The sequence below is a fragment of the Salvelinus namaycush genome, chromosome 4 (genome assembly GCF_016432855.1).
Source record: "Salvelinus namaycush isolate Seneca chromosome 4, SaNama_1.0, whole genome shotgun sequence".
In the NCBI taxonomy this organism is placed as follows: domain Eukaryota; kingdom Metazoa; phylum Chordata; class Actinopteri; order Salmoniformes; family Salmonidae; genus Salvelinus; species Salvelinus namaycush.
The window spans coordinates 30,700,027-30,725,799 of NC_052310.1; the positions used below are offsets into that span (position 1 = coordinate 30,700,027).

Here is a 25,773-nt window from a genome sequence, read left to right on the forward strand (position 1 = left end):
GGACCACCCATCCCGGATCCGGGATCATTCTCATCAGAAACGCTGACTAGCATAGCCTAGCCTAGCGCCACAGGGATATCATATAATTTCATGAAATCACAAGTCCAATACAGCAAATGAAAGATAAACATCTTGTGAATCCAGCCAACATGTCCGATTTTTAAAATGTTTTACAGCGAAAACACAACATATATTTATGTTAGCTCACCACAATAGCTCAAAACACAACGCCATTTTTTCACCGCAAAGATAGCTTTCACAAATCCCACAAATAGAGATAAAATGAATCACTAACCTTTGAACAACTTCATAAGATGACAGTCTTATGACATCATGGTATACAATACATTTATGTTTTGTTCGAAAATGTGCATATTTATAGCTACAAATCGTGGTTTTACATTGCCGCATGGTCAGAAATGGCACCAAAACAGCCAGAATAATTACAGAGAGCAACGTGAAATACAGAAATACTCATCATAAAACTTTTATGAAAAATACATGTTGTACACATAATTAAAGATAAACATCTTGTGAATCCAGCCAACATGTCCGATTTTTTAAATGTTTTACAGCGAAAACACAACACATATTTATGTTAGCTCACCACATTAGCCCAAAACACAACGCCATTTTTTCACCGTAAAGTTAGCTTTCACAAAACCCACAAATAGAGATAAAAATAATCACTAACCTTTGAACAACTTCATCAGATGACAGTCTTATGACATCATGTTATACAATACATTTATGTTTTGTTTGAAAATGTGCATTTTTATAGCTACAAATCGTGGTTTTACATTTTACATGGTCACAAATGGCACCAAAATGTCCGGTGAAATTTTAGACAGCCACGTAATCTAACAGAAAAACTCAGCATAAACTTTGTTGAAAAATACATGTTGCACATATAATTAAAGATACACTGGTTCTTAATGCAACCGCTGTGTTAGATTTAAAAAAATAACTTTAGTAAAAAGCACAGCATGCAATAATCTGAGACACCGCTCAGCCATTCTCCGCCATGTTGGAGTCCAAAGAGTCCACAAAAATACGAAATAACATCATAAATATTCCCTTACCTTTGATGAACTTTCATCAGAATGCAGTGCCAGGAATCCTAGTTCCACAATAAATCGTTGTTTTGTTTTAGAATGTCCATTTCTTCTGTCGAAATAGCAACTTTGGCTAGCATGGTGTAGTTCACGTGTCCATGAAGATTTTACGCATGAACAAAAAATTCAAAAAGTGATAATAAAAGTCTAATAAACTGGTCAAACTCAGTTGAGAATCCATCTTTAGGATGTTTTTCACAAATATATCCAATAACGTCCCAGACGGAGCATTTCTTCGTGTCTACCTAACACATTGCAGACAAATATATGACAAGCCCTAAGTGCGTAGCCAAATACTGCCAATATGGCTGACCTCTCACTCCAACGACTCCCATCCGGTCCCAGAGAAGGCTAGACACTTCATTCCACGTTCTACTGCCTGTTGACATCTAGTGGAAGGCGCATGAAGTGCATACAGATCCATAAATACAAGACAATTGAATAGGCGAAGCCTTTCACAAACTTCCTGTTTGGAAGTTTGCCTGCCAAATGAGTTCTGTTTTACTCACAGATATAATTCAAACAGTTTTAGAAACTTCAGAGTGTTTTCTATCCAATAGTAATAATAATATGCATATCATATGATCTAGGACAGAGTACGAGGCCGTTTAAATTGGGCACAATTTTATCCAGAAGTGAAAAGGGGGCCCCCTATTTCCAAGCTAACAGTCCGATGTACTTTAGACAGCTGACGGGCCGTGGCTAACTAGTAGCCAGTTAGCTGGTAGCCAGTTAGCTGGCTAGCTTTTGATGAGTTGATGAGTTCTTAAGTATAAAAATAACAGATCCGTACCACATTGGGTGAGGCGGGTTGCAGGAGAGTATATTCAGTCCGTAGATAGAAAGTGATATTAAAATATGAAATATATATACGGGGAAAAAACAAAGGAAAATGATGTTTACAAGGGACAGGAAGGGATAAGACAAAAACACACGTCCGACTGCTACGCCATCTAGTGGGTTCCCTCTCGGAGGACACTAAACGATAAGGTTTCCTGGTAGGAAACCCTCCCTACACTCAATAAATTTGAGCATTGCACCCTCCCCTCACTTTGTGTTCTCCTCGCAGCTTAGGGGCAGTGCTCTCTCTCTTTCTCTCCTTTCCGAATCATAATTAAAACACTTGATACAGTGGTTCTTTCTTTTAAAGTTGCGTCGTACTGCGGCACAGCTTCATGCCGCAAAATTCTATGGCACGTTATTTGTGTCAGCCATTGTTGCCATTAATGTGAGTTAGTGCTAATTTGCCCACCAGAGGGCATCTTTGAGAAGCTAACATGTTGAAATGACATGGAGCTGTAGGCCTAAGAGTCAAAGGGAGCCTTGAATAGAACAGACTATATTGGATTTATTTTTAGAAATGTAGCTTCATTCATTTGATGAATATTATGGTTTTTCTATTCCAAGAAAAACGGAAATGCATTTCTTACTGTAGCAGATGAACTGTAGGCCTAATGGTTTCCGTTAGGAAAATATGGCACTGTATTGCACTTGTTTCTATTCCAAGAAAAGGAAAATGCATTTGTTACTGTAGCTGTTTTATCATAACGTACGTATTGGCATAAAGGCCTACTTAAATATACAGTACATCAATCAATCACTCAGTAATTTGTGTATGTCATCACACAGCATACAAGTCATCCATGTCTTTAACCTTTTGTCAATAGGGGGAGCAGTTAGCATTTATTTTTTCTGGGTGTTGCCAAATTAAACTGCCTCGTACTCAATTCTTGCTCGTACAATATGCATATTATTAATTCTATTGGATAGAAAACACTCTCTAGTTTCATAAACCGTTGGAATTATGTCTGTGGGTGACCCAGAACTCTTTCTACAGCGAAATCCATGACAGGTACTGCGAAGGTCTGAGAGCGAAGCTCTGGTCTCAGATCAGTTTTAAAGGTCTGTGTGTATCCTATGGAACGACATGAACTGCACCCGCCTTCCCCTGGATGTCAGTAACCAATGAGAAGTGGAATGGGCTTGCTACGTAGCTCTCAGAGGTTATAAAAGGCCAAGGAGTGAGGGTAGCCTTCTTTTCGACGCTGACCATTACGCAGAGAGGGACCTCAGGATGCCATTTTCAAACGCTCAGTTATCAACGTTAGATGTATCCGTCTGTAATTTAATTCGATATAGGTGTTAGAAACATCATAACGAAGCTATTTTAAACCGAGTTACATCAGATTATGCGAGTATATTGCTATTTTTCGGAATTTCCTCAGTATTGCGTCTTGAGGATTTGGACACGTTGGGGCAAAATAGCTATTGTTAGCTATTGTTAGCTGCTATATCAGAAGTTGAATGCAACGTTTTACAACCAAGCAACGATTCTTTTGGACAAAGGACCACTTGGCCAAGATTCTGATGGAAGCTCGTCGAAAAGTAAGAGCTATTTATGATGTTATTCCGTTTTTATGTGGAAAAATGTAAACTCAATAATGGCGATTAGTGACGCCATTATTGCGGCACTAGTCTGGCTGTAACGCACACTGTATGTCTAGTAACGTTAATTTTAAAAATCTAACTCAGCGGTTGCATTAATAACTAATGCATCTTTCATTTCATGTCCAACCTGTATTTTTTTAGTCAAGTTTATGAATAGTTTTCGATAAAAATAGTTGTATTTTCAAAATGGCGCCGGGCAGATTGCTTGAGTAGTTGGACACTATTTCCATTGTGTAAGCACGATTTGTGCCGCTAAATATGCACATTTTCGATCAAACTCTATATGGATTGTGTAATATGATGTTACAGGAGTGTCATCGGAAGAATTCTGAGAAGGTTAGTGAAAAAATTAATGTATTTTGGTGATGATAACGCTATAGCCCATTTTGCCTTGAATCAATGCTCGGGTAACGTTTGCAAATGTGGTATGCTAATATAACGATTTATTGTGTTTTCGCTGTAAGACACTTTGAAAATCTGAAATATTGTCTGAATTCACAAGATCTGTGTCTTTCCATTGCTGTGAGCTGTGTATTTTTAAGAAATGTTTTATGATGAGTAAATTGGTCATACACGTTGCTCTCTGTAGTAATTCTAGTCGCTTTGGGGAGATTTGTGATGGTGGCTGCAATTGCAAACTATGATTTATACCTGAAATATGCACATTTTTCTAACAAAACCTATGCTATACAATAAATATGTTATCAGACTGTCATCTGATGAGGTTTTTTCTTGGTTAGTGGCTATCAATATCTTTATTTGGCCGAATTGGTGATAGCACCTGATGGAGTAAGAAACTGATGGAGTTAGAAAAGTGGTGTCTTTTGCTAACGGGGTTAGCTAATAGATTTACATATTTTGTCTTCCCTGTAAAACATTTTAAAAATCTGAAATGGTGGCTTTATTCACAAGATCTGTATCTTTCATTTGGTGTCTTGGACTTGTGATTTAATGATATTTAGATGCTACTATTTAATTGTGACGCTATGCTAGCGATGCTAATCAGTGTGGGGGGGGTGGGGGGTGATCCCGGATCCGGGTTTCTGAGGCGGTAAAAGTTAAATACAGTCAAACATTTTTGTTCTAAAACTAAATAACAAAGGGAGCCTTGATTAATTTTACAATCACGGCTAAAGCGATTTAATTAAGGGTTTCAGTCTGGAAAATATGGTGCTGTACAACGTGACCGGTCGGGAGTAGGCCTAGGCTACTAAGTGACTGCGAGTGAAGAGCAAATATGAGGTGGAGTTCCAGAGCTCACAGGTGTGCCTGGCATGGATCTCATTCCTCTCCCTCTTCAACGCTTCATTCTCGGCCTGACTCGCTCCGACAATGACGAGTGACTCGCTGGACCAATGCATCAGCTGTCGCCCGTATCCCTGCCCTCAGAGAATGTTTCTCTTTCTGCTGGTCTGCCTTCAGTGACTTGAATCTTGGTCTTCAATGTTTGAATCTGATCGATGTGCATCAGAGCAAAATAATCCTAACATTTCCAAATAAAAATCTGATTGATTTATCAAGACGAGTCCCCATGCTCTGTCATTCAGTGATATTCCCATAGTAATTTGTTTTGGATCCATCCAGATGTGGTTATAAAAGAGTGCATTTGGTGGGCTATGCAAAAAAGATGAGAGAAGTGACATGCCTCACAAATATCCATTAATACATTTCAAGTCCCTAAACTCAGCAAGAGTCTATTTTCCTGCTTATCGTAGAAATACACATCTGCATTTTGAAATAGTGTTTTTATCATTATTTTATTAACGAAAGCATAAATTTGTTGATAAACAAATACTGTACAGTATATGCTTTATCCGACATTTTGCGGTTGCATGAGGTTTGGAGTTAGAAATGTAAAACTGTATAGTACTTAATACATTGTAAGTTGGGGTGATTTTTTCACACAACTAGCCGAGCTATTAGACTATCCTTTTGTAAAGGTATGACGAGTCTATTGTCCTGCTAATAGCCCATCATGGAAACGTTGTTTGCAGAATTCACAGCCTGCTAAACTTGTGAAAATCAAAATGCCTCCAGCTGTCTATCACTGCTGTAAATACAAACACAGCATCTACAGTGGTACAAATATATTATTGAATTCAATATAAAAATTTAAATGCACATAATTTTAAATGTTAAACTAACAAGTGGTTGTCATGGTGAATAATCCAATAATAATTGGTATGACATGGCTCCTGGAACTCATTAAGAGGTAGCTTCTAAATGAAAATACTTGCAGATCAATAAAATGTCCCTGTAGATCTAATTACGTTTAGATGATTGGAGGATTCTGAATGAATATCTAAGGGGAATTTTTCATTTGGGAAAATCTGGTCTGTGATATTGAGTTAGATATTCTCTGTAAGGTTTCACATTTCTAAGGGGCTATTATATAATAGCAGTCTCGTGGTTATCGAGGTAAGGTGGTCTCTACTCAAACCTTAGCCCTTTCGTAATTGAGGGAAGCATGGTCTGAAGATAAATTCCCAAGGTGGGGGTTATATTCAGAAGAGTAGAAAGGGGCTGTTCCACAACGCCAGATCAATGTCTGTGCTCATGGGGCGGGCCTATGATTTAGTTAAACTCCAAAGGGAATTGGAGTTTCCTTCATTAAACAGTTTAAAATTACATTACATAATTTCACGAATAGTTTCATCTTTACTCATTCATTTTATACAACAATTAGATGCATGCCTCACAACTGAGACTCTTGTATAAACAGGGTTATTGTAATGTTGCTGTATTGTCTCTCATGAGTTTCACAAAATTGTACCAAACAGACCAGTTCGCTACTTCACCGACCGTTTATACATTCTCCAGAACATGAATATTGTTCAGTTCTCAAGTTCTGTGAGGTGGAAGAAGTTCCTTTGTTCTCTCTATGAAAACTCACTCTCTCACTATACTGTCTGGCCATGAGGAAGAATCTCCTCCAGGAATGTATGACCTGCCTAACAGAGCCTGGTGTAGGGGGAAGAGAGAGAGGGGGATGGTGCAGAGAGAGGGGGATGGTGCTCGCTGTACCCAAAGAGGGCATGTGATGGCATTTTCCTGTATTACCAAAGGAGGAGAGTTACAAACCACACACCAGTCAGAGTTATACTTAAACTTCATCTTCAATAATATGAGCTTTATAATAGCCCTTTGACTCTCAGATCAATTCACTATATATAATGAATTTTGAGAGTCACTACAGAAGAATACAAATATATTTTATAGCCAAGATACACCCCTCTCAACTTACATGACAAACCACAGATCTTAGGAACAGTTCACAAACCCATTTACATAGAAAATACATATATTTTACATAAAGCAAAAATCACAAAACAATAACTCATTGCATGGGGTTCCTGCACATGACCAGTTTCATTCCAAGAAACTCAGCACTGTCTCTTATTTCAATCCCCAACACATTTTCTAAGCACTCTAGCATGTTATCTGGGAAGGTTATGATACACAGTCACCTGCACGAACCCACGAAGAAAATCAAAACTCATTACAGTTTATGAGATTCAAAGCTATATTTTCCATAGACAGTAAAAAGCACATGTTTAATGCATAATGCAGTGCATGCAACAATGGAGTTTAATACAGTAATATTTAGTTATCTATCACACTCCAGTGGATCAGCATAGTATGTTGGACTATTTCCATTCCAGAAACAAAAATTAGCATATCTTGTTGAACAAATCCAGGAAATGACTCATAGTTAAAATAAAATGTATCCCCTTGGTGCCTAATGAACATAACCCAAGACAAGCATCATGAGTCCACCATTTATAAGGCAATGCCGATAGATCAAATAGATTAGGATCAATTTCACTCTCCAAACCTCTCCATTCACCATGGCATGCTTATAATAGTTTCAACATCTTTAGTTCATAACAACAATCAAAACAATCCTTCAGTTTTAAAAATCATTAAATCTCCAAATTAAATCATAATTAGAATCCAGTTAATTATCTAACCAAAATTTAGAATGACATTGCTCAGTGATTTAAATTGGTCTTATCACTCAAAGTAAAAAACTAAATTTAACACACATCAATATTGGCAGAATGTACATTCATATAATTATCCCATAATTCTACTATTAACTTTTTTATCGCGATTATAATACAGATCAGTATCTCAATGCATTCTTAATCTAAATTACTATAATTTTCCATGGTGTAGACCTCTACAATCAACCTGATACCACAAAAGTCTAACACAATTTTTTTGGCACAGTTGATCAACCCCCTCCTTCAGGCACTGATTCTTCTGGCGTCCTTTTCGTTCTTCTTCTTTACAGTTCAAAGTGGATGGCCCATGATAATGTCCCAATTTCAATGTCTCACCTTTACCACCCATTATATCTTGTCCATTTGTCAACCAGTATACCAGCAACATAAGAGAAGTTTAGAACAGAGTTCTCTCCATGCTCACTCCACATGCACTCCTCTCACACTCCTGAGAGAAACATGAAAGAAAAGCAGTTGACAGCTTAGATCGGATACTGTACACCGATTTCTGGCTCGGCTCCCTTCTCTCAGTAGAAGTGGTTCGGACAGGGCCTTATTCAATGCCTTTGTCACTCTTCTTCAGCCAGTTAGAGGGGGTTTTGAGGTACACACACTGTTCGGTCCAATTATCTCTTCCATGCATTAAGATACCGTCTGATGTCACTTTTCATGATAACCTCGAAAGAACAGATCAGAACAACAGTTTAGTTCAGTTCATTATCTTCTTATGGCTGCAATCCCGTTAACGGGATGATATGACAACAGCCAGTGAAAGTGCAGGGCGCCAAATTCAAACAACAGAAATCTCATAATTAAAATTCCTCAAACATACATGTATCTTATACCATTTTAAAGGTAATCTTGTTGTTAATCCCACCAAAGTGTCCGATTTCAAATAGGCTTTTCAGCGAAAGCACCACAAACGATTATGTTAGGTCACCACCATCTCACAGAAAAATTCAGCCATTTTTCCAGCCAAAGAGAGGAGTCACAAAAAGCACAATTAGAGATAAAATGTATCTAACCTTTGATGATCTTCATCAGATGACGCTCATAGGACTTCATGTTACACAATACATATATGTCTTGTTTGATTACGTTCATATTTATATCCAAAAACCTCAGTTTACATTGGCGTCATGTTCAGAAATGCCTCCAAAATATCCAGAGAAATTGCAGAGAGCCACGTCAAATAACAGAAATACTCATCATAAACTTTGATGAAAGATACATGTTTTACATAGAATTAAAGATACACTTGTTCTTAATGCAACCGCTGTGTCAGATTTCAAAAAGCTTTCACGTTCAGCCACAAAGCAAGCCATACAGTTACCCACCAAATTGTGCAGTCAACAAAACTCATAAAAAGCATTATAAATCTTCACTTACCTTTGCTGATCTTCATCAGAATGCACTCCCAGGACTCCCACTTCCACAATAAATGTTTGTTTTGTTCGGTAATGTCCAATCATTTATGTCCAAATAGCTATTTTTGTAGCGTGTTTGGTAAACAAATCCAACGTCAGGAAGCGCGTTCACTAAAAGCTGACGAAATGTCCAAAAGTTCCGTAACAGTCAGTAGAAACATGTCAAATGATGTATTGAATCAGTCTTTAGAATGTTTTTAACATAAATCTTGAATAACGTTCCAACCGGAGAATTACATTGACTTCAGATGAGCGATGGAACAGAGCTCCCTCTCATGTGAACGTGCATGGTCAAAGCATGGTCAGGACATGGCAGACCTGACTAATTCCCCTCTCATTCGCCCCCCCCCCCCCCCCCTTCACAGTAGAGGCATCAGACAAGGTTAAACAGACTGTTGACAGCTAGTGGAAGCCGTAGGAAGTGCAAAATCATCCATATCTCGCTGTGATTTCAATAGGATATTGGTTGAAAATCGACCAGCCTCAGAATTCCCACTTCCTGTTTGGATTTTTTCTCAGGTTTTTGCCTGCCATATGAGTGCTGTTATACTCACAGACATAATTCAAACAGTTTTCAAACACTTCAGAGTGTTTTCTATCCAATACTAATAATAATATGCATATATTAGCAACTATGACTGACCGTTTACTCTGGGCACCTCTGTGCACCTTTCATCCAAGCTACTCAATACTGCCCCTGCAGCCATAAGTTAACTACATGATTAATTATTACTTTTACCAATTATTCTTAATACAAATGTCTAAACATATTTCAAAGAGAATAACAACACATACTATTGAAACCATTCTTTCAAATTGGCTTATACTCCCCATCACACTGTCAACTCCATCATAGAGCCAAAGGATCAGGAAGTTAGACCTATAACCCATTGGGAATAGAACAGAACAAACAACACAACAATACAATACACTCCTTCACATATCACTCAAGGTGTGTAAACTTCAATCCAAAACCTCAAAGAACTGAATCCTCCCCCATTTTTAACACATAACCCTCCATGAGAGTAAGGCGAGAAAAAAATAACACTACTACTGGTCAAAAGATAAAACAAAATTTCAAATAACATACACAAATTAAAATCACTACTCTGAAAACCTCCACAAAGAAAAATGATTTTACCCATATGGTCATAGGAAAATAGACTTAAAGCAGCCTACCCTTAGTTAATATGGCTAAGAACTATAAACTCCATCTTATTTATCAATTACACAAATTACCTTGAAATCAGTATTATAAATGACCTTAAATTCATTATCAAAATGGCTTTCCAATGAGGGTGATCAATTCACAACGGAAAGTCATGATAGATGTCATAGGTCATACAAACCCTGCAAAGAAGTGTTTCTTACTATATTAGTCAAATAAAAAAGTCAAACATTTCCTACATGTTGTATCCCAGGTTCCCAGAACATTCCTTTATCAAAAGAATTCACGTGTTTAATTAAAACTCAGAAAATATAAACTCAGAAATATTCCATGTGTGTGCGTGCGTGCCCCTTTAAGATACCTTGGCACTAAAACAAATGGAAAACTCACCAAACCCAAAGGCAATTTTAAAACAAATCAAACATAGTATTTTAAAAACACCAACAAATAGTCATAACAAATGTGTTGTGTGTGTGTATTTGCAAACCTTAAGGTAAAAACACAAAAACTTCCAGGCCCTTTTCAATTTGGTAGTTTACGGCCTCAATCTCACTCACTCTCCCCAAGATTATAGTCCCAGGAAACATTTCAAAGAGACAATGACACCCCCATTTTCCCAGAAAAAAACACAAACACTTCGTTAGCATTCATTATACTACAACGATTCAGAAACTCAAAAGTTAACTATAAACAAAACCTAATAATAATGATAATTCCACTGTACCTCAAATCATGAATCATAAATTGTAATCTACATCAATGTATATGTATGCTTAATTGAACATACACAACACTTAAATACAATTATCCTGGTATCATTACTATCTAAATGTAATCATTTTTTCCTCTGTCGCAAATGTAGTACATTTCTCAGCGTAAGGAATCAGTGATATTTAATCCCAGGCATTTAATAAAAATGTAGACGTGTTCTCCCATGTCTCCTTTAACTTACATACTTTAGGTAACTTCCATCCGTCCCGGAAGAAAGAATCCTACTCAAATACATTAGATAATACAATGTTTAATTAAGTAACATCAACACCTAAAATAAACAGGTAACAAATAAACAAACCCATAACCCCTTTAATCAGCAATCTAATAATTTCAACCTGTTGATATGTTTAGTAAAAACTATCCTGATTTTTAACAAATCTAAAATCTTTCAAAAGTTGGCGCTGTCTCATCAGCGTAAAAATCCACCAAAACTTTTTTCCACTCATATCTACAAGGTTTTCATTCCCCAAAGGTCAATACTGTTCAGCTTGTACATTAATGATCTTCCTTCTGTCTGTACAGGGTCTGAATTTCCAATGTAAGCAGATGATACAGTGATAAATGCACGCAAATAACAAACAACAAGCTACACAAGAACTCACTACTGTAATGGTTCAGATGACAAAATTGCTCAGAGACTCATGTTTGCCTCTCAATAAAAATAAAAAAACACAGTCTGCATGTTCCTCACAAAGAAAACAACCGATGCCCCTGAGACAGATGTCTATGTATCAGGGGAAAAGCTCCAGGTGGTATCTGATTTTAAGTACCACGGCATCATACTTGATTCCAACCTCTCTTTTAAATAGCAAATAAAAAAGGTAACTCAAATAACCAAATTCAACCTAGCTAATTTCCAAAACATATGAAATCGTTTTGATTACAGAGGTAACAAAACTATATTTCAAATATATGATACTCCCCCACTTAACATACTACTTGACTAGTTTGGCCCAAGCTTGCTTTTCAACATTACAACCCATTCAGTCTGTCTGCAAACAGGCTCTCAAAGTAATTGATAGGAAACCCAATAGCTACAGAAAGCATAAGAAACAATATTATGCAATACACTGATGCCTATCTTGTATTCAAGATTCTAAATGTCCAGGCTGAAAAGGAAACCCAAACCTTATGGCAGCAGATCCACATGATCCGCCATGAGAGATGACTGTATAGTTCCCTTAAGGAAAAGCACCTTTAGTCAATCTGCTTTCACTGTGAGAGCTTCCCCTGTCTGGAATACCCTGCCATTAGACACACACAACTGTGATTAATGTGCACTGTCCCTGTAAAAATAAAAATTACTCAAACTGCAATCAACTTTAATGACCTGACATTGTTCCACATAATGGAAACAGATTACAATGTTAGAATACATTAACTTCCTGCTCAAATTCACTGGTGTTACCTAAACAATCAAACCAAGAATCAATAAACCATCAGAATACAAAAATTATCACAAAATGTTTCCTTATTCACACCTGAATCTCTTTCAGCCCAACTCTCCTATTTTTTTTACCAGTGGGCAAAAATATAACCCCTTTCAAACAACGTTCTGCCTTACCTCTATCGTAAGATTAAAACAAAACTTTACAACTTTCTCTTCTCTTTTGGCTTCACACTTATGAAATGTCCAAGACTTTAAAAATAACATGTACAGTGCCAAATGTATTCATTAGATTTAGGTAAATGTCTCTTCCTTGATTCAGTTATTTAAATACGACTCCCTATTTTTCTCAATATGTTATTTCAGCAGACCATTTAGGCAACAGACAATGTATCACATCAAACTCGCCTCGCTATTTAAGTTAAATTAATTTGTCTTTCAATTTGAGCCAAACAAGCTATTAAAACATTCAGTTTATATCTTATACAAACACTAGCGACCGTATCCTTCCAGTCAAAACATACCAAATAGTTGAATTACAATCTGTAACTCAGATTTTAGTCAGTGCATTGCCCGGGAACCGAACTCGGGACTATCGTTTGGAAGGCGAACATTCTACCACTGCACCAGCAATGCTATTTGAGTAATTAGACTCCCCGCAAATAAACCCACTTTACAATTGTCTGTAGTCGTAAAATCAGGCACGTACTACCAAGACAATTCCCAGAAAATAGCCCTAATTTAAAGGTCCAAACGTTACTGCGGCGATGATTCTCACATGCCAAATGAATAGATTAGCAGTCAGAGTAAAATCGACATTCATTGACTAGGAAACAGATCTTGTGCCTTTTAATAAAAGTAGATTATGTTTACTCATGCAACGTATTTCAATTACTACTACATCTCATTAATCACGCAATGATAATTAGTTTGATGGATACCCTAGGCTTTGTACGACATTATAAATGACGTCGAGATTCCATCTTAATTCGCTCTAACTTTATGGAAAACGGTTTGTTCAATAAATCCCGCAACTCCTCTCATACTGGGAAGAAAAAATAAAACAGTTTTATTTCAAATGTTGTACCCAGACGGAGATAATCCAATAAGCGTTTTATTGTTACATCATTAGGGTAAGATAACCAAAAGTGGACACACTCTAATCAGTTTCTAGAGCTCAATTGCCCAGATTTTGTAGACAGTTTAATAGTGCTTAAAACTTAATCTTTATCAAATTATCCATTAAAGATACCAATTCAAAACCTATGTACGTCTACGAATGGGTGGTTTAAATTGTATCTATTTATATTCTCAGCATTACTTTCATCGTTATCACTAGTAATCGATTATACACACATACAATTTATCATGTTTTCATATATTCACAGAATCCATATAAAACGTAAGAAATTCTTAGGTACTCACACAGAACTTTAAGGATCACCCACACAGGATTGGTCAGATGTTCACACAGAACTGGTCAGATGTTCACACAGAACATCAGAACATAATTAAAAGGTTACCCACACCACACAGAGTCAACCTACCTCGCTCCTACAAATATTACCTAGTGATCCCATAACAAAATACTCACACAGAGTAACCCAGGGCATACCTGGCCGCACATTTTAAATAATTGGAATTCACCACCTCTGAGGGTCACTTAGTCAGTCACACAGACACTTTCAGAATGAGGTCCTTCTTCCAATAGGGCTTCACCAAGTACCGTGTTTCACACAGAACACACAGTCACCCTGGCCCCTCACCCCCACAGACCGCACTAATCCCCACTGTGATCAATTCAGTGTTAGGACGGCTCTAGGTCTCCCGCAACTGACCAATAGCAGAGTATATTTGAGTCCGCAAACTCTCCGATTACTTTCCTCTAACTCGGCCCTGCTTTACGCCTCCAAGGTGCCCTCCTCACAAAGGAATACACACTCAGAGCCTACGTAACAGAGGCTTTTCTAAAAACTCGACTTCAAGTTAACATTAGCTTGCTGGCTCGTTTGCTAAAGTTACATGATGTGTGTGATCTTACACGTTGTTTACTTAGCTAGGGTCATTGTTTTCAACTTTCAAAGCAGAATTACTTCCCCATTGTTCCTCAAAATGCAGTGTATGATATATACCATTTTGTAACCATTTTGAGTCTCTACATTTATCCAATGTAAAAAAAATCATATATACCTCTCCGCTTGATTTAATTTGTCTTACTCTTGAATCCATTACCGGTACTGGGGGTATGTTGGGCAGCAACTATACGCACTGCAAAGTGAGTGGAATTAGATTCCACTCTCAATGTGGCTTGAACTATCTCTGCCCATGTGGAGTGTTGGTCCACCACCCCTGCAATAGCAGTTTTGCCAGTGGGTTTCAACCCTGCCATCGAAGCGGAGGTACAACTTCCTGCATTTTCATTCAAATGATCTGCTAGTGCCAGATTAGGGTACAGTGCCTAGTCCTACCTGTAGTATTTACAGTGGGCCTACTAAATAAACTCAGGCTTTTCTTGGTCTGTATCCTATAAATTGGTAAACCTACAATTCTCATCTCCCCAAGATGTCAGAATGAGTGGTAACAGGTGTAGGAACTGTGCCTAACTTGTTTTTGGTGCCGGCTCCTGTTTCACTGATTCAGAGTCTCTAGTTTGACTGTAAATCGTGGTGAACGCTTCTCGCAGCGCCAACTGTTAGGTTCTAAATAAACGGAGTAAAAACTGACGGACGACTAATAACGCTGAAACCAAGTTTATTCACCCACTGGGTCACACAGCTGCGTAAGACAAAGACATGTTCCCACCAGCACAAGTATTTATACCCCCTTTAGGTGGAGTCTCCTCCTTTTCTCTAAACATTACATCTTTGTTGCTAGGCAGGAAGTTAAGTGATGTGGGTAATAAACTGTTTCTTCTCCCTTCATGTGACCTGACCTGACCTCGGCCCCCATTCTTCTCTAATCCACAGCTGTCCACCCTTATCAGTGAACGCAACCATGTGATCGCCTTTTCCCTTACTTAGTAACTCTCCAAGCCCATGGCTTCTGGTGTAGCAAGTATTTCAAATTACAACCCAACACATTGTATAGAGAGAATAGGAGAGGGCCTAGAACCGAGCCCTCACACCTGTAGTGAGAGAATAATTGTGCAGACACAGATCGTCTCCACGAGCAGTCAGCAGTTCACACACAAGTAGGCTACTGGGAAGACAGCCACTTAAAGTAGATGGCCCTAGCTAGCAAAAAAACAGTACTAGACAACAACAGATAAGACAGAAATTATACTTATCACTCCAGGAGTCCTTTAGCTATAGATTGAAGCACATTCATTTTGGTATTTGGCAATTAACATTATTAGGAGTACATTAGTAGTTGTACATTGTTTTAATGTAACCAAAATATAAAGTTGCTGTATTATGTCATTCTCCTGCTGTACACCCTACTTTACAGTCCTTACCATCACATCTCTCTCTCTCTCTCTCTCTCTCTCTCTCTCTCTCTCTCTCTCTCTCTCTCTCTCTCTCTAATTTTTCTGTCCTCAGTGGTCAGTGTGAACAGCCCTCTGGACTACGAGATGGTCCCTGAAGGAATGATCTACCTGACTGTGATGGCTAAAGACGGCGGGAACCCAGCCCTTAACAGCAGTGTCTCTGTCACCGTCGAGCTGTTTGTCAGTACATCACCCAACTTTATGCTTTCTAAATGTTTCAACCAACACTCATGCATGCAACACTCATGTAGGTTTCATCCAACACTCACTGACTTCACTTTGAATTGATCCCAATCCTGTCATGTACTACTGTTGCAAACAGGTTAAGGATTAGCTATTTCTTTTTCAATTTTCACCTAAAATGACATACCCAAATCTAACTGCCTGTAACTCAGGCCCTGAAGCAAGGATATGCATATTCTTGGTACCATTTGAAGTTTATGGAAATGTGAAAGGAATGTAGTAGTATATAACACAATAGAGCTGGTAAAAGATAATACAAAGAAAAAAACAACCATTATTTTGTATTTTTTTGTACCATCATCTTTAAAATGCAAGAGAAAGGCCATAATATATTATTCCAGTCAGGTGCAATTTAGATTTTGGCCACTAGATGGCATCAGTGTATGTGCAATGTTTTAGACTGATCCAATGAACCATTGCATTTTTGTTAAAAATGGTGTGTCAAGGCTGCCCAAATTAGCCTAATTTGTTTATTAATAACTTTTCTTTTTTTAAATATATATATATTTTTTAGTATTCTTTCACTGTTTTAGCTACTGTAAATTGGACAGTGCAGTTAGGTTAACAATATTTTAAGCTTTCTGCCAATATCAGATGTCCAGGGAAATTGTCTTGTTACTTACAACCTCATGCTAATCTCATTAGCCTACGTTAGCTCAACCGACCCGTGGAAGGGACACCAATCCCGAAGAAGTTTTAATTCAAGATTGGCGACTTTAAAAAAAAGTTTTCACCTGAAATTACATACCCAAATCTAACTGCCTGTAGCTCAGGACCTGAAGCAAGGATATGGATATTCTTGATACCATTTGAAAGGAAACAAAGTTTGAAGTTTGTGGAAGTGTGAAATTAATGGAGGAGAATATAACACCTATTTATTTGTATTTTTTTTCATCATCTTTGAAATGCAAGAGAAAGGCCATACATTAAGATAGCAGCTTTCCACAAGAATGGGCTTTAGGTGAGGCAGGTGAATATCTGTAGCCATATTTCTTCAATAGCATTTAATATGAGATCGTATCTAAGCCTTACAGGAATATGACTGAACATAAATGGCAACACCTCCACCATTGGCATTCCTGTCTTTTCTGAAGATGTTGAAACCATGTATTACTGCCACTGAATCATCAAAGTTATTATCTAAGTGAGTTTCAGAGAGAGTCAGTATATGAATGTTATCTGTTACTAGCAAGTTATTAATTTCATGAACCTTGTTTAGGCTACATATGTTAACGTGGGCTATATTTTTCACTTTTCTGGGAGACTTTAATGTTTTTTATTGCTTTACTAGGAGGCTTATCAGAGGTAGTAGACATGACAATTATATTTATGTTTGAGCTGAGCTGCACACAGTGGAGTTCCTACTAGGGCAAACATATTCCTACTCGGGTGAACTAGCATCAGTGCTAACATATAACTCAGGTTCATGGGTGCATGAGTACTGCATACAATAGCTGTAGGATTGACCGAGGCTTTCAGGGGAGTTAGAGGGACATAAATGATGTTACTTACATTATGACAGCCAACGCCCCTGGGAAAATGTACATTTTCATCAGCACAGCAACACAATGGTAGGGATTATCTGAGCAGGGCTTGGGTCACTGATAAGTAACTTTCTCAACGCAACCTTGAAATGTGCGGACATGGTCCAGAAGCCAAAATGATTTTGATGGACTCGGTCATTCCTGTAGAGTGTCTACTGTTTCCAAAAGGTGTCAAAGTTATCTATAAAAGTTATGCCAACAGAGCAACAGTAATCTTTTAGCCAGGTGTGTAATGCCAGTAGCTTGCTGAGTCTTTCACAGCCACAGCCCAGCAATGGTAACAGGCCTGAAATAATTGACCGTTTTTTGGAATCTTTCAGAGCTCAAATCAGTTCGTTATAATTCATTTTTAGCAGTTCCGAGCTAGCCCCTATAATGTTGGTTGATACCACATGCACTATGACAGCGTCAGCCCCCGGCAGTTGTTGTAGAATGGTAGGAAGCAGCCTTGTAATGTCCTGTATTCGTGCTCCAGGATAGCACATGGTTTCTCACCATAGAGCTGGTGATGACGACAGCAGGTGAAATGGCTGAGGAGGTCCGGCCGTTCTTTCGCCTCGAGTGGTTTAGAAGACCCCTAGAAGACTGATGGGAGGTGCGTCCCGATAGACCCGAGCCAGCTGTAGAATCCATCGTGGCTAATGAAGGGGCCAGAGTCTTATACACCCTCACGATCCGATGAGGGGGAGCTCTGAAGAGCTGAACCTGAGGTAGAAGCCACCGGAGATGGAGACAGAACAAAGGATGCAGGTACCTCCGGATCCGATGTCGAAGTGGAAGCCCGCAGGGATGAAGGCGCCGGAACCTCTGGATCCAGGGCGGCAAGATGTTTGAAGTCTGTTTGAAGTCTGTTTGAAGTCCGGGCTTCCATTCAGAAAAGGAGGCCTCTAATTGCCAAAGGAGGCTGCCTCCACGTGCCTCCACGGCTGGTTGGTAGGGTCAAGAATCGGAACATCTACTAAGTCATCCAGAAGCGACCTACTAACTCCATTCTCCATGGAAGGGGGAGACACCTTCTGGGAAGGATCCCTGCAGAGCAGCGGCCAGTCGGCTATGGAGAGACGACACGGCGGCGACACTCCCACCAGACCAGAGCAGCATTCAGCTTCTGGAGTAGAAGAGAAAGAGAAAGTAGGCAGGCATAGATTCCCCAGTAGCTTGTGTAAGTTCACCAGTTATTTGCTAACATTAGTCCTCTGCAAGCAAACAGTTGTTACATTGAAAGTCCAGACGGTCCACATTGTCCTAGAATAGAGAAAAATAAACACAGCTCCTGCAGCGTTGAAAATATTTGTTAGTTACCTCCACTTAAACTACAGGCTAGCTAGGCTGGCTGGGCTTCCGTGTCTCTGTTCTTGACAGGAAGTGCTGTAGAAACAAGCAGTACATTGCAGTGAGCCAAAACACCGGTCAAGAAGTTAGGGAGTGACAGGTAGAAGGAGCATTTGCTAACCAACAAGCAGTGTGAATGAGCATACATCCTTACATAGAGAAACACATTCGGGAAAAACATATAGAAGTGTTTAACCCCGTACATAAACAGTTAATAAACCATAGCTACATAGACAATTAACCACGAACACTTTCATATCTGTCACTATTTCTGGAGTGTCCCCTGCTGTGGCAGGTGCTATAGAAGGTTAACACTGACAACTGGCACTCAGGCTACTATTTATCTTGTGCTGCACTACGAAAGCCCTGGGTGTGATGCTGCCACACAGTGATAACCCCATGTGGTCGTCGGTTTGTGTGTGTGACTCCCTGTCTTCCACTGAATGACAGAGAGAGAGAGAGAGAGAGAGAGAGAGAGAGAGAGAGAGAGAGAGAGAGAGGAAAGGGGGATACTTAGTCAGTTGTACAACTGAATGCATTCAACTGAAATGTGTCTTCTGCATTTAACCCAACTTCGGAGCCCGAGGATAGCCGAACAGGTCTGGACTTCACTCTCTCTGTGCATCTCATCACATGGATTCTCCCATATTGTCACATGCAGAGGCTACTGCTGGGATTCATACCTCATCTTGTATCAGAGACTTTTCAAATAGATTAATACATAGTACACCTACACACTAACAAATACATACACACAAACACACAGACACTGTAAGCTGGGTGTCTAAAACCCTGCTGGTACAATATGTTGGTAATCAGAACCATAATAAAGAAACAGAGAAGTGTCACAGCAAAATATTCATGGCTGGATAAAGACACTATCCCTCTAGAATATATACAGACCCCAGAGAGAACTACAATAAATCAACAACATACTACTACTACTGAGCAAGAGACTCTCAGAATGCTAAAACAAATAGACTTCCACACAATACATATACACACAAAGAAACAGACTACATATCATAATGTGTTTGTGTGTTGTGTTTAAGTGTTAAAATTTTTGTTGTATGTCTTTGCTCGCCTTCTCCCATAGGATGAGAATGACAACCCGCCAATGTTCAGCAAGCCATCCTACCTCGTCAAGATCCCTGAGAACATCATTGCAGGTGCGTTGGAGTCATAGAAATATAATAACTTTATTAGGTAAGAATTTATTTTGACTACATATCCATAGTGCTTTTATTACACATCTATAAGCATTTCATGAACGTGTTATAACAGATCCCAACCTCATTATTAAAGGTTAATGTATATTCATAGCATATCCATCCAGTCATGCAATACCTCATATTTAGGTATCTTAATTGTTGCATCATTACAATGACAGCGTAGTGTCATCATTATGGCTGTTTTCAAAATTGGTGCTTCTGCCATACCAGTGTTGGTGAATATGTGAAAAGATGGTAACACGTTACATTAAGTTGCCCCTATTACTATGTGGCTACACAGTAGTACTTACAATGTAACAATCTTTAACCATCAACTCTGTAATTACAATGTTGTTAAAGGGACATACATGTATTTACAATGTACTTACCCAGGAGCAAGCAACTTAATGTGAAGTGAAGTGACATGTTTTATTACTTTGTAGTTACAATGCAACAACCTTTGCAGAGACAATAGGCTAACCAGGAGAAATAAGGAAACAGGAGAACATTTTTCAGTGTGAATTTTCTTTAATTGATTTGACTCATATTCAAACCATTAAAATTAAATTCCCAATTTCAGACTCAAAGCAATAACAATCAGTAAAGCGTACTAACTAGTTAGTAAAACGTACTAACACAGTGTGGTAAAGCAAGCTAGCTAGCATTTCCCAATGTTTCACTAATGCAGCTCGCTAGCTAGCTAAGCACTGGTACAATGTCAACATGTTTTCCAACTCGGTCAATAAAAGTTACAAAATTCAAGTATAAAGCTTATGAAACATTTAGTTAACCCTTTAGCCTCAATATAATTCCAGAATGCTGCTGTAGATTACTTGGTCATTTTCAAGATAAAGCGGCTCTGGCAGCTCCTGACTGGCTGGCGGCTCTGGCAGTTCCTGACTGGCTGGCGGCTCTGGCAGCTCCTGACTGGCTGGCGGCTCTGGCAGCTCCTGACTGGCTGGCGGCTCTGGCAGCTCCTGACTGGCGGGCGGTTCTGGCAGCTCCTGACTGACGGACGGCTCTAGCGGCTCCTGACTGACGGACGGCTCTGGCGGCTCCTGACTGGCTGGCGGCTCTGGCGGCTCCTGACTGGCTGGCGGCTCTGGCAGCTCCTGACTGGCTGGCGGCTCTGGCAGCTCCTGACTGGCTGGCGGCTCTGGCAGCTCCTGACTGGCTGGCGGCTCTGGCAGCTCCTGACTGGCTGGCGGCTCTGGCAGCTCCTGACTGGCTGGCGGCTCTGGCAGCTCCTGACTGGCTGGCGGCTCTGGCAGCTCCTGACTGGCTGGCGGTTCTGGCAGCTCCTGACTGACGGACGGCTCTAGCGGCTCCTGACTGGCGGACGGCTCTAATGGCTCGGGACAGACGGGCGGCTCTGAAGGCTCGTGGCAGACGGATGGCTCAGATGGCGCTGGGCAGACGGATGGCTCAGATGGCTCTGGGCAGACGGATGGCTCAGACGGCGCTGGGCAGACGGATGGCTCAGACGGCGCTGGGCAGGCAGGCAGCTCAGACGGCGCTGGGCAGGCAGGCAGTGCAGGCAGCTCAGACGGCGCTGGGCAGACGAGCAGTGCAGGCGGCGTTGAGCAGACGAGCAGTGCAGGCAGTTCAGACGGCGCTGGGCAGGCAGGCAGCTCAGACGGCGCTGGACAGACGAGCAGTGCAGGCGGCGTTGAGCAGACGAGCAGTGCAGGCAGTTCAGACGGCGCTGGGCAGGCAGGCAGCTCAGACGTCGCTGGACAGACGAACAGTGCAGGCGGCGTTGGGCAGACAGCCGACTCTGACCTGCTGAGGCGCACAGTAGGCCTGGTGCGTGGTGCCGGAACTGGTGGTACCGGACTGGAGACACGCACCTCAAGGCTAGTGCGGGGAGCAGGAACAGGGCACACTGGACTCTCGATGCGCACTATAGGCCTGGTGCGTGGTACCGGCACTGGTGGTACCGGGCTGAGGGCACGCACCTCAGGGCGAGTGCGGGGAGAAGGAACAGTGCGTACAGGGCTCTGGAGACGCACAGGAGGCTTGGTGCGTGGTGCCGGAACTGGAGGTACTGGGCTGGAGACACGCACCACAGGGAGAGTGCGTGGAGGAGGAACAGGGCTCTGGAGACGCACTGGAAGCCTGGTGCGTGGTGTAGGCACTGGTGGTACTGGGCTGGAGCGGGAAGGTAGCGCCGGATATACCGGACCGTGCAGGCGTACTAGCTCCCTTGAGCACTGAGCCTGCCCAACCTTACCTGGTTGCATGCTCCCCGTAGCCCGTCCAGTGCGGGGAGGTGGAATAACCCGCACTGGGCTGTGTTGGCGAACCGGGGACACCATGCGTAAGGCTGGTGCCATGTACACCGGCCCTAGGAGACGTACTGGAGGCCAGATATGTAGAGCCGGCTTCATGGCACTTGGCTCAATGCTCACTCTAGCCCGCCCAGTGCGGGGAGGTGGAATAACCCGCACCGGGCTATGCACCCGTACAGGAGACACCGTGCGCTCTTCCGCATAACACGGTGTCTGCCCGTACTCCCGCTCTCCACGGTAAGCATGGGAAGTGGGCGCAGGTTTCCTACCTACCTTCGCCACACTACCCTTTAGCCCCCCCCCCAAGAAATTTTTGGGGTTTCTTCACGGGCTTCCAGCCACGCTTCCGTGCTGCCTCCTCATACCACCGCTCCTGGGCTTTAGCTGCCTCCATCTCTTCCCGAGAGCGGCGATATTCTCCAACCTTAGCCCAGGGTCCTTCTCCGTTCAATATTTGCTCCCATGACCATTCCTCCTGGTACCGCTGCTGCTGTCGCTGCTGCCCGTTCTCACGCTGCTTGATCCGGGTTTGGTGGGTGGTTCTGTAACGGCAGTCTAAGTCGTCCTCCTCCTCAGACGAGGAGAGGCGAGAAGGATCAGAGGACCAATACGCAGCGTGGTAATTTTCCATAATGAATTTAATCAACACAAAACAATACACTATACAAAATAACAAAAGAACATACCGTCACAGTCCTAGCTGGTGCAGAACACAAACACAGTGACAGGAAATAACCACCCACAATCCCCAACACAAAACAAGCCACCTATATATGATTCTCAATCAGGGACAACGATTGACAGCTGTCTCTGATTGAGAACCATATCAGGCTGAACATAGAAACAGACGAACTAGACACACAACATAGAATACCCACCCCAACTCACGCCCTGACCAACTAAACACATACAAAACAACAGAAAACAGGTCAGGAACGTGACACAGGCTCTGAGGGGTGTCCATTCCTCTTCTGGCTCACTATCACTATCACTCACTATCAAACATTTATAAACACTCAACACAGCAAAAGATTCTAGAGTATTTAAAATGTAGTACATTTGACCAAAATACTCACACAAAATGTACCAACTATAAAATATTATACCTATAAATATAATTTCCATTTTAAAAATGTATCCAAAATGTGACCAGAGGACAATATTCAGAAAGTATTTCAAAACCCACACAAAGTAGGCTATTGGATTGTCAAAGATTATTATTTATGTTACAAAAAAATGCAACAAAAAATGTAACAACTATTCAGAGACTATCCAAAATGTAGATAAGCTTTCTCAATACAATTTAGACCAGGCCTGACACAAAATGTAGAAATAGTACTTTAACAACATTTTCTTCAAGTATTAGATAGAGAAATGTGCCTATAAGATTTGTATGACAAATTCATGTCACACTGTCACATGAGCATTTGAATTTAGCCTACAACATGTCATGTAACTTGTTGAAGCATGTGGCACAAAATATAAGCATAATACTTTGACAACAATTCAGTAAATGCAACAAGTATTAGGTAGAGACAGATAAAAACACACACTAAGTGTTAGACTGGATTCAGATACTATTTTTTAATACACAATTTGAGATTTCACTTCAGTATTTGCATTTAGCCTACATTATGTAATGGAACTTCTGGAAGCACGGCCCCATCTTGCAAAGTGGCACAGAACATGTAGAGCACCCACTCTTTGCCCTGTGTCCAATCCGGATGCACACCCTCTCTTACTCCATTCAAACTTCACCAGGGAGTGGCCTGCTTTGAAATAATGAGTAGCATCTCGGTCCACACCCCCTGGTGCCACATTCTTAGCTCCCTACTTCCTGCCACTGTAGCCATCACAAAGCGAACGCACAAGTTGCATTTTGAATTCCTTCAGGGATACGTCCCTGCGATTTCTGGGAAAGGGCCTTTACAGGGTCCCCCACACAGTGTAAGCATTGATAATAGCAATGTTGATCATCCCCCAAAACACATACTTCCACCATGTCCTGCCTGTGAGTCCAGGACAGGACTATAGTTGTTCCTGAGTTGGTTGAGATGGTCAACCCTGCCTATTTTATTGTTATAATCCAGGACCAGCTCTGGAACAGATATGTCTATATCATGGTACTGGTTTTAGGGTGTCATTCCCTGACCGGTTAGAACATAGACAGTACATATCTCATTTGTCCCTCCAGCGGAATGCCATAACAGTATCCGCAGACCATATTGGACTCTGACCTCTGTGGACCTTGCCCTCTATAATGGCCTTTGGATATTCTTCCTATTGGGCCTTACTGTGCCACAATAGTATGTGTCAGCATCAAGAAGATCTCTCACCAGAGGCATGGATGAAAATAAGTTGTCAGCGTAGTCATGGCAAACCATAACCTACAGATCAACAGGAATTACTCGAGTGTCCAGTTCGGTGGCTAGTTAGCTGGTTGTCTGTATGGCTAGCTAGCGAATGTGACAGCTCAAATCAAATCAAAGTGATTTCAAATCCAATTTTATTGGTCACATACACATGGTTAGCAGATGTTATTGTGAGTGTAGCGAAATTATTGTGCTTCTAGTTCTGACAGTGCAGCAATATCTAACATGTAATCTAACAATTCCACAACAACTCCCTAATACACACAAATCTAAGTAAAGGAATGGAATAAGAATATATACATATAAATATATGGATGAGCAATGACAGAGTGGCATAGGCAAGATGCAATAGATGGTATAAAATACAGTATATACACTACCATTCAAAAGTTTGGGGTCCCTTAGAAATGTCCTTGTTTTTGAAAGAAAAGCAATTTTTTTTGTCCGTTAAAAAAAACTTCAAATTGATCAGAAATACAGTGTAGACATTGTTAATGTTATAAATGACTATTGTAGCTGTAAACGGCTGATTTTTAATGAAATATCTACATAGGCGTACAGAGGACCATTATCAGCAACCATCACTCCTGTGTTCCAATGGCACATTGTGTTAGCTAATCCAAGTTTATCATTTTAAAAGACGAATTGATCATTACAAAACCCTTTTGCAATTATGTTAGCACAGCTGAAAACTGTTGTTCTGATTAAAGAAGCAATAAAACTGGCCTTCTTTAGACTAGTTGAGTATCTGGAGCATCGGCATTTGTGGGTTCAATTACAGAATGGCCAGAAACAAAGAACTTTCTTCTGAAATGTGTCAGTCTATTCTTGTCCTGAGAAATGAATGCTATTCCATGCAAGAAATTGCCAAGAAACTGAAGATCTCGTACAACGCTATGTACTACTCCCTTCACAGAACAGCGCAAACCGTCTCTAACCAGAATAGAAAGAGGAGTGGGAGGCCCCG

At 40.6% G+C, this 25,773-nt stretch overlaps 1 protein-coding gene across 1 annotated transcript in view; it reads left to right on the top strand.

Annotated features, from left to right (window-relative positions):
- The window catches only part of LOC120046433 (cadherin-23-like), a 569,127-nt gene that overhangs the window by 345,427 nt on the left and 197,927 nt on the right, over window positions 1-25,773 (top strand). The window contains exons 17-18 of the mRNA XM_038991662.1: window positions 15,866-15,993; window positions 20,029-20,101. Of these exons, the coding sequence (XP_038847590.1) occupies window positions 15,866-15,993; window positions 20,029-20,101 (201 nt within the window). The remainder of the gene's footprint in view (window positions 1-15,865; window positions 15,994-20,028; window positions 20,102-25,773) is intronic.